This window comes from Protopterus annectens, chromosome 4.part0 (assembly GCF_019279795.1).
Source record: "Protopterus annectens isolate FY-2018-M chromosome 4.part0, PAN1.0, whole genome shotgun sequence".
Classification (NCBI taxonomy): domain Eukaryota; kingdom Metazoa; phylum Chordata; order Ceratodontiformes; family Protopteridae; genus Protopterus; species Protopterus annectens.
This window is the reverse complement of record NC_056733.1, coordinates 1,752,812,571-1,752,822,570: the sequence shown is the minus strand read 5'-3', so window position 1 is coordinate 1,752,822,570 and position 10,000 is coordinate 1,752,812,571. Positions and strand designations below refer to the sequence as shown.

The following is a 10,000-nucleotide window of genomic DNA, read 5'->3' as shown; positions in this document are numbered from 1 at the left end:
ATGCTTAGATATAATTTGCTGGTATATGGAATAGACTACCAAATTTTATTAAAGCAAGCAATAATTTACATATTTTTAGATATTTTTAAGATTTACTTGGAACCTTACTATGGGACTGTTTTGGTATGCTGGCAGGCTAGAAGGGCATTACTGCCCATGCCTGAAATATTTTGTATATATGCATGTATGTATGCATGCATGTATGCAGTATAAGTCTGTCCTCCAGAAGATGAGTCTTTAAATGATGAACCTTCACCTACCTCATTTAAAGGTAAACACCTCACTATCATATTGTGGCTCACAATGTCCAACAGAGACTGAGGATAAACAAACTGGAGTAAGATGATCAAAAAAGTAGACAAAGCCTGAATGAAAGCCCTGACCAGCCACTCAGGGTTTTCTGCATTGTCCTGACAGGAGCTCAGGAAGGCAGAAGTGGGATTCTGAACTGAAACCTAGTGTTGTGAAATCTACTAGGTGAGTATCTGGTGATCAAATATGGATAATGGTTCAGTACTAAATTGGCCAGATAGTGGTATAACAACAGGATATGAACTTTATGGTGAGATACACAGTATATCATCTAACTAAAGCATACCAAAATCATTACATAACGTATACTTGTTTAAATAAGAGCCACAGTGCAACTTCTTTATTATCCCAGGTCATAGCACTCAATCTTCAGACATTGAAATTAGGAACAAATACACTTGAAAAGTAGAAACATCCAGCTAAAATCTAATTACTATAAATTTTGAATATTAGATAGCACAGGACTCTTTTTGGTCAGAAACATGTTTAACAAAGAGTTACAAAAAATGATGGAAAAATTAAGCACATTATCAAAGAGACAGTGAACAATTTGTAAACTTTAATGAAATGTATTGCAAAATTCTACCACACAAGATCATTTATTTTTGCTTAAGAAAAAGGGAGATTAAAAAAAAGAAAACAAAACTAAAGAAAAAGGGAGAATGTGTGTCTTCTTTCTCTAAATTATTATTTCCAATAGTATGTTGGTCTTGTAGAATGCTTTTCTATGTGGTACACAGCTTCAAAAATCACATGTTAGACAGGGATTCCGAAAATTATGTGAAGGGTAAGTCAAACCTGAAAACAGGGGCATGCCTCCAAAAACAGAGATATCTAATGCGGTATTAAATCAGGCCTGAAGATAGGAATGTTCCTCCATAACAGGGACAGTTCATATGTATGCCCCAGGTGCTGAATTCCCCAGAACAATTCTGGGTTGTTAAACACTGAGCTAATGAGAAATTGTGTAATCTGCTGTAGGAATAAACTACAACAACTTGGTGAAGAGTACATGTAGAGGTATCTGGATCTTGTTCCTTTTCCCAGTAAACATTTTAAAATGGTGGTGTGCTTGCAAGGAACCTGAACAGTATGCATTGCTAACTTAAATTAACCCACATCTTACCCTTCCTTGGGCAGTGAATAATGAAGGAATAGAGGGATGGAAACAGACTGAAGATGTTGGACAACCAAGTGTCCATTATAAATGATAGACCAACACCACACAAGCTCATCATGATTGCAGGCTTCATGTGGGTGGGCCACTCATCAGCATACAATGGCCTTGAAATTGACCAAAGTAGACTGTTCAATGACAGTTGGCAGGCTCCCTGGGTATATGACGCAGAAAAAGAGGTATTAAACAAACTACATGTGAAATGGCATGATAATGTAACTAACCAATACTTACATCAATACAGTGGGCCAGATTTATTAACACATAATCTGTATTCAAGAACATCCCTATCACAAGTTTTGTGCTTTCTAGTCACTGAGAAAGATTACAATAAGCTTATGTGTAGTCTACACTTTGTGGTAACTTTTATGAATCCCCCTCAATATTTAAAGATGCAAGAAAATCCGTAGGAAAATTAAAGTTAGGAGGAAGAAGTACGAGTTATGCATGTGCTGTCTGTTCATTCAGAATAGTGTACACTCAGTATAGGTGTTCCCGAATCCTAGAAAGTATTTTGAGTACTTAATGTTCAGACATAGCATTGGTCTAATACAGTATTTAAACATATTAGTTCGAAACAATGCAATGCAATGGGCCAGACTGTCAAGAGACTGAAATGCTAAGAATGTTATTTTTCTTTCTCTGACCACTCACTGGGTATACTATTATCATGTGTCAATGCAACAGATAAACTAAATCCAGAATGTCTCTCCTGAAGAATTTTCTTTACACTTTTTTTAGTGGTGTAAAACAATTATTTAGCACAATTACCACAGAGCACAAACATCTCATAAATAGAGCTATTCTTTTATTTCTAAGATGATGTCAGAAATACCGTATTAGCTGAATCAACAAGACTGTATATATCAATGATAAACATATGTTCTAAGGAGGTTTTGGAAAAAATGTCTGAGCCCTTCTAACAATTAATGGTACATATAATTTGAAACTTTAGATATAAGTATTGATAATAGGGAAAGACAAACTAAGGTTCTGCTGGTATATTGGCACACAGCTAGCATGATATTTTAAAACATTTGAAATGTTTTAAATAGTAAATATTTTATGACATTATTATTTACAGTCTGTACTTACTTGGTTTTGCAGTACGCTACCACGCATACTATTCCAACCACAAGCAAAGCAACACAAATGCCAGTTACTGTTAGAACTCTCTTCTGATACAACTCTTCTGCTTCTGAAACATTAGAAATAAACAAGTTAAAATGTGCTTAGCAGCAATAACATTTCTGAGAAACCATTGCAAGAATAATTCATTCATAAAACTTCATAATCAAAAATTATGATAAGGTAAAGTTGAAAATGACAAAATACTGCTTCCATAGTTTATAATGAAAACAACCACTTATGTAATGCTGTTATTCACAACATAATGACATCTATGTCTCTGTATTCACTGGGATAAATCTAAAAATCCTTAGGGGACTTCACAATTATTTTTAAATTCACTGCCATATAAAATCAATTTCAAATGTCTTGACCCTTTCCCTCAGTGCTTACTTGGAATGCAAAATAGTTATGAGTTCCTTAGAAATTTGAATGGATTTTACACTGAAGAATGACACACATACGGCATTTTATATAAATATGTTTAAGACAAAATGAGACTTTTTATTTGTCTTATAGTTACCATGTGAATATCACAGATGTCCCACAGCATGTGCAAAATCCTGATTATATATTATAAGGTAACACAAAATGAATGAATGAATGTATGAGTGCATGCATTTATAGCAATGCATGCAGAGGGAAACTAACTTAGAAGAAATGTTTGTTATATATTAGTAACAGACTGTAGTTCCATTTAAATATTTTGTAAGATGGTGAAATTAATATAGTATATATAATTTATTAACTATCAGCACAGTGACAGAGCACTGAGTTTATTAACCTTTCCATATATCTGCAAAATATGGTGAGAAACAATTCGCTAAAGGGTAGCCTTGCTTTCTATTTCTCTCTGTTTTAATATCTGTGAAAGAGCAAAAAAATCCATTTTGCTACAGCCATTGATTGAAATATATACGAGATTATAAATATTTTTCTCTGAACTGCAACTAGTCTTGTTGTTTATATTAAGGATGTGTTTAGCTCAATGTATATAGTTACAGATGGTACTTCTATTTATACTGAAAAAACTGTTTTTTAGAGATTCGACCTTGTCAAATATTCAGCAGTGAATTATTCCACTTATAACCCATCTTGAAAATAAGTCTTCAAACACTTTGAGGAAACTGTGCAAGCGTAATTTCAAAAATCCATACATGGCAATATTCATCAGCACAAAAATCTCTGGGGTTTAACAAAATACAGAGAAGGAATAAAAGTTGATATGCCACATGGCATGCAGTCCCAAGCTATGGAAGAAGTAATGGCCACGACATTCTAGTTGAATCTTTACCTTCCATATGTTTCTAATAAATTCGAATCAAACAGAAGCAAATGCAATTGCCTCTTACTATTTCTGATCCATTGCTACGAGTTTCTAATGCTTTAGAGCCCTCCATTATTTTGTCATTCATATCTAAATACATAGAAAGAGAAGTCTCCAAATGATAGGTTACGGAAAAATATGCATAATGTTAAATGTTTTATATGTTTGAGTTCATACTGGACGTAATGCCAAATTATTCACATGAGCTTGGGTACTGTCTTTCAACATACAGTATCTAATTGAAAACATATTCGATAATTTTGAAGTGAGCCAGTCACCAGAGCCTCAATAAAGCTAATGCTTTAGAGCCCTCCATTATTTTGTCATTCATATTTAAATACATAGAAAGAGAAGTCTCCAAATGATAGGTTACGGAAAAATATGCATAATGTTAAATGTTTTATATGTTTGAGTTCATACTGGACGTAATGCCAAATTATTCACATGAGCTTGGGTACTGTCTTTCAACATACAGTATCTAATTGAAAACATATTCGATAATTTTGAAGTGAGCCAGTCACCAGAGCCTCAATACAATCTTCTTTTAATGACAGTGTATATGTTAAAATTAACATATATGTTAGAAATGACATTAACCTGCAGATTTCAGTTTGAAAGTACAGTTGTGTACACTCACCATAAATGTAGATGTTCGAGTGTGTTCACTGCTGCAGTCCTAACCATTGGGTTATCCATGCTGTGGTAGCCCTCAGTTGGTCTGAATACCAGAGTCAAGGTTTTGTGCGTCAGCTGCTGTCGCTTGCTGGCAGACATCAGGTCGTTCCAGCTATAAAGGAGAGTAGGCAACTCCATTACCTCAGTTGTTCTTGCTTTAACCAACCAAAGAAGTCCAATTTTAATAATTATTAGTAGTCCTGGGGTCAGAGACCCCCATAGAAATATGTGTCTCTCTAAGGAAAGCAGATATCAGGGGGAAGGAGGGAGGGAAAGCATGACTGCAGCAGTGAATACACTCGAACATCTACATTTATGGTAAGTGTACACAACTGTACTATGTACTTTGTGTTTCACTGCTGCAGTCCTAACCATTGGGAAGATTCCCAAAGCTGTGGACAAGCGTGGAAGGTTAACAGAAACTTAAGATTGGGTGAGCATGCCCTGCAGAATTGCAGAGGCAAACCCAGCCCTAGCTTTAGAGAATAGATTCAGATGGTAATGTTTGGTGAAGGTGTGGACTGAAGTCCATGTGGCAGCTTCTGGGATGTCCTTGGTGGGTACCCCTATAAGGAATGCTGTGGAAGTAGAGGTTGCCCTAGTGGAATGGGTTCTGATGGTCCTATGGAGTGGTTTTCCATGCAAGGAGTAGCAAAATTGGATGCAGTGTGCTATCCATTTGGAAATGGTCTGTTTGGATATTGGTTTCCCCTGTGCCCCTGTTTTAAAGCTGACCAAGAGCTGGTCAGTTTTCCTGAATGTCTTTGTACGATCCAGATAAAATCTGAGTTGCCTGTGCACATCCAAAAAAGGCAGTATCCTTTCCCCCTTGTTCTGAGGGTTAGGGAAGAATGTGGACAGGTGGATGGCCTGGTTGTGGGTAACATCTGAAACCATCTTTGGCATGAAGGAAGGATTGGTTATCAGGAAGACCCTGTCTGCATGGAAGATAATAAATGGCTCAATGGCCATTAAAGCTTGAAGCTCTGACACTCTCCTGGCTGAAGTAATAGCCAGGAGAAACGCAGTCTTTCAGCAGAGGTACTTTAGTTCTGAGGATGCTGCAGAGTAAGCTTTTCTAAAACATAGTTCAGGTCCCAGGCTGGGGTGGGCTGTCTTCTGGGAGGCCTGATATTAGAGGCTACTCTAAGAAATTGTTTGATAAGAGGGTGGGAGAACAATTGCTGTTCTGTATCAAAGTGTGCTGAGATGGCAGAGGCATGGATATTTATGGAGGAGAAGGAGAGACCCTTATTAAGAAGCTCAGCAAGATAATCTAGAATAAGAGGAATGGAGGACAGATGTATGTCTGCCCCCTTGGACTGGCTCCATGAGCAGAATCTTTTCCATTTTCCAGCATAAGATTTTCTGGTACTGGGCCTTCTGGCTTCTGTAATGATGTCAAGGACTTGCTTGCTTAGCATAGATTCCTTGTTGGTTTTGGTAGAATAAGCCATACTGAGAGCTTGAGTGTCTGAAGGTCTGGGTGCAGCACTGCCCCCCCCCCCCGGGATAGCAGGTGAGGTTTCAGAGGTAGCTGCCAGGGGGGCTGGTGAGATAGGCTGTGCAGCAGTGGGTACCAATGCTGTCTGGGCCAATCTGGGGCAATGAGTATTGGTTTTCCTCCCTTATCTTGATTAGTACTTTTGGAATGAGAGGTGGAAATGGGAATGCAAGCACAAAGAGGGTATTCCAAGGAAAGGTCAAGGCATCGACTTTCCAGGCCAGGTGATGTTACTCCCTGGTGCAGAATTTGTGTATTTGGTGATTTAAATGAGAGGCAAAGAGGTTCACCTGGGGAGGGGGTCCCCCATGTGTGGGTAATTTGCAGAAAAATGTCTTTGTGTATTTGCCATTCATGTGGGTCCGGTAGGTTTCTGCTTAGGTGGTCTGCCATGGTGTAGCTGATGCCCGGTAGGTATTGGGCTGTAAGATGTAGTCCCATAGATGAGGCTGCTAGCCACACGTTCATGGCTAGTCTGCACAGGGGGTAAGATTGAGTCCCTCTCTGTTTGTTGATGTACCACATGACTGTGGTGTTGTCTGTTTTTATGAGTACCACCCCTGGTTTGAGGTAGGGTGTGAAGGATGCCAGAAAGTTTTGTACTGCTATCATTTCCTTTTGGTTGATGTGCAAGGGTAGTATTTGTGTGTCCCAGAGACCTTGGGTGCATCTGCCTTCTTGGTGGGCGCCCCAGGCTATGTCCGAAGCATCTGTAGTTATGGTCTGGTGGATGGAGGGTAAATGGAAGTCCCTCGTTCAGAGTACAGGCCTGGGCCCACCAGAGGAACTCTGATCTTATGCAAGGGATCACAGGCAGGGAGGTGTCCAGAGCTTGTGAGTGCTGACAGCATAGGTTCTTTAGGTACCATTGAATTTTCCTCATGTGTAGTCTGACCAGAGGCACTAGGAGGATGCAATATGCCATGTACCCTAGAGCTTGTAGGAACATCCTGGCAGAAAGCTGGGTTTGGGAGGACAGAGTAGTGAAGTATTTTGGATAGGAAACTTTGTTTTTCTGGGGACAGAAAGGCCATTTGTTGCACTGTGTCCAGTAAGGCTCCCAGAAATATGATTTTCCTGGTAGGTGTCTGTTTTGATTTCCTTTCATTGATAGTGAACCCCAGAGAGGTGAGTAGGGTTTTTACAAATAAAAGGTGCTGCAGGAGCAGTTCCTTGCAGTCTGCCTGGATGTGACAGTCATCCAGGTAAGGATAAATATGTACATTATTTTTACTGCAAAAGGCAATGGCATTGGCTAGATATCTGGTGAATACCCTGGGAGCAGTAGACAAGCCAAAGGGCAAAACAGAGAATTGAAAGGGCAGTGATCCTGCTCTGAAGCACAGGGATTTTCTGCATGATTCCCTTATTGGGATGTGCAGGTAAGCATCCTTTAGGTCTAAGGTGACCATCCAAGCTTTGTTTGGCAGCATTGGTAGAAGCTGTTGTAAGGAAGCATTTTGAATTTTGGGATTACCAGGAAGGTATTGAGAAAGGATAGGTCCAGGATAGGATGCCAAGTCTAATCTTTCCTGGAAACAAGGAATAGTCTGGAATAGAATCCTTTTGCAACTTGTTCTGGAGGTACAGGTTCTACTGCCCCTAGGAATATTAGGTTTTGCACTTGTTTTAGTGCTTCTGCCCACTGGTTTGGAGATAGGTCTGTGTACCCTCTTGGAGGTGGTAGTTCTTGGAAATTGAATTTGTACCCCTGAGCAATGATTTTTAAGACCCCTTGATCTTTTGTTATAGAGTTCCAATATTCTCTGCATAGAGATAGCCTTCCTCCTAGTTTTTGGTGTGGTGGAGGCAGGCCGAGATGGAAAAGGTAGTCACTGAGAGTTTTTTCCATACAGGGTTGCTTTTGAACTCCTTGCTGTAGTGTTTAGGGGGGGGGGGGGCACTGTTTTGTTCTTTGCTGGCCTGAGTTTTAGTCCCTGTGGGTCTGTCCCTATGGGTTTTGCCTTGTGCCTGCTGTTTGGTGTAGGAAAGGACCAATGTTTAGAGGGGAACATTTCTGCTGAACCTAGGAAGTTGTACTTGAAGAAAATCTTCAACAGTCTGCATTGATTTCGCTTTGTCTTCCATCTTTTTAAGTACCTCTTCAGTTTTCTGTTCAAATAAGAGGTCTTTGTCAAGAGGTGCATCCATGATTTTAGCTTTGACATGATCAGGGAGAGGTTGTTCCTTCAGCCATGCATGTCTTCTGATAACAGATCCTGTCACTGCTGCCCTGCTAGAAGCTTCTAGGGTGTCACATCCATAGTTCAAGGAGTGCTTTGCCACCTGACATGAAGTGTGCAGTAATTCTGCTATCTGTTTATTGTTGGCAAAATCTGGAAAAGCAGAAATTTTCTGTTCCAAAAGTTCCAAAGTGTGTTGTTGGTATTTTAACATATGGAACTGACAGTTGAGAGCCCTTATAGTTAAAGTTGCAGAGGTATATACTTTTTTACCCCTTCTGTCCAGGGCCCTGGATTCTTTGCAGAGGTAGCCTAAATTCCCTTAGGTCCCTGAGTAATCACCTCTGGATCTGCTACAGGATTTCTGTAGATCAATTTATGTGAGTCAGGTACCCTGTAGTATCTGTCAGGTTTTCTGGGGAGGAGGTGGAAAGGTGTCAGGGGTAAGGCTGGATTCTTGGTAAACATCATCTACCACCTCCAAGATGGGTGGGATGGCCAGAGGCCTGTGCTGGATAGGTCCAGAACCTATCTTAGTCTTTTCTTGGATTGAGGGAAATTCCCATTGGAAGTGTTCCCTGAGGGTGTGGAGGGTTTCCCCAAAGGAAAAGTCCTCAACAGGTGATGCAGAAGGAATAGATTATCCTGCATCTGAGTCTTCAAAGGCAGTAATAGGATTTTCCTCTTCAAAAACAGAGGAGACAGCTCCTTCTGAGTCAAAATCTGATTGGATGTCTAGGGAAGGTTCCCTTCTCCTTCTGGCTGGTGTGGCCTGACTACCCCGGATGAGAGTGATGAGATTCTCCACCATTTTAAGCATTCTAGTTTGAGGAGGGGGAGGAGTAGTGGAATGGAGACTTTTTGCTGTTTTCTTTGGAGTAGCTCTAAGTCTGGCCTGAAGAGTATTCCTCGGTGCTATCAGTGTGTTAGTCGGAACAGAGGGTGAAGGCCTTGAAGTAAATTCCTGCATAGTGGCTCCAGACCCAACTGAGGCAGAGACAGCCAAAGGATTGTTAGATGATGCAGTTTTCTGCGGCATGCAAGACTCTGAAAGGGTCTCAGTAGAGGCCTGTGAAGTAATCGAGTAGGGCATCAGGGGCTGCTAAATCACCTCAATGAATTCCGTAGAACTGACGACCCTTTTAGCAGTGGTGTCGTCGGAAGGCTTGGCCTTATGCGGTCTGTCTCTATCCTTATCTTTCCATTTTTTCAGAAGATCTGCTGTTTTCTGACTGACAGATGCCATACTGGTAGTTGGGGAATGAAGACGAAAATATCTGGCTACTAACATAACTCTACGACGAATAGTGCTAGCGTTAAAGAGGGCAGAGAAGTGACAGCGGGGTACTTCGTGATCTGGGCCTAAAAAAGTGACACAGTAAGAATGGAAGTCTCAGTGTAGTATTTGCTTTCCACAGGTGAGACAGTTATTGACTTTTTCGGACATCGGTTAGTGCAAGAAAAAGAAAGGATCCCCAATGGGGTACTTAGCTTTAGACGTTATCAGCTGAAGTTTGAAATCTGGAAACAGCTGACCGGCACTGTTGCAAATTGTTTCTCCTATAGGCTCTATGCCAAGAAAGACTGAGGTAATGGCATTGCCTGCTCTCCTTTATAGATCAGACGACCTGATGTCAGTCAGCAAGCAACAGCAGCCGACGCACAAAACCTTGACTCTGGTATTCAGACCTACT

General features: G+C 40.4%; 1 protein-coding gene across 2 annotated transcripts in view; it reads right to left on the bottom strand.

Annotated features, from left to right (window-relative positions):
• The window catches only part of NRG2 (neuregulin 2), a 675,057-nt gene that overhangs the window by 95,418 nt on the left and 569,639 nt on the right, over positions 1–10,000 (bottom strand). For both annotated transcript variants that reach the window (XM_044069465.1, XM_044069464.1), the window contains one exon: positions 2,585–2,687. In XM_044069465.1, the coding sequence (XP_043925400.1) occupies positions 2,585–2,687 (103 nt within the window). The remainder of the gene's footprint in view (positions 1–2,584; positions 2,688–10,000) is intronic.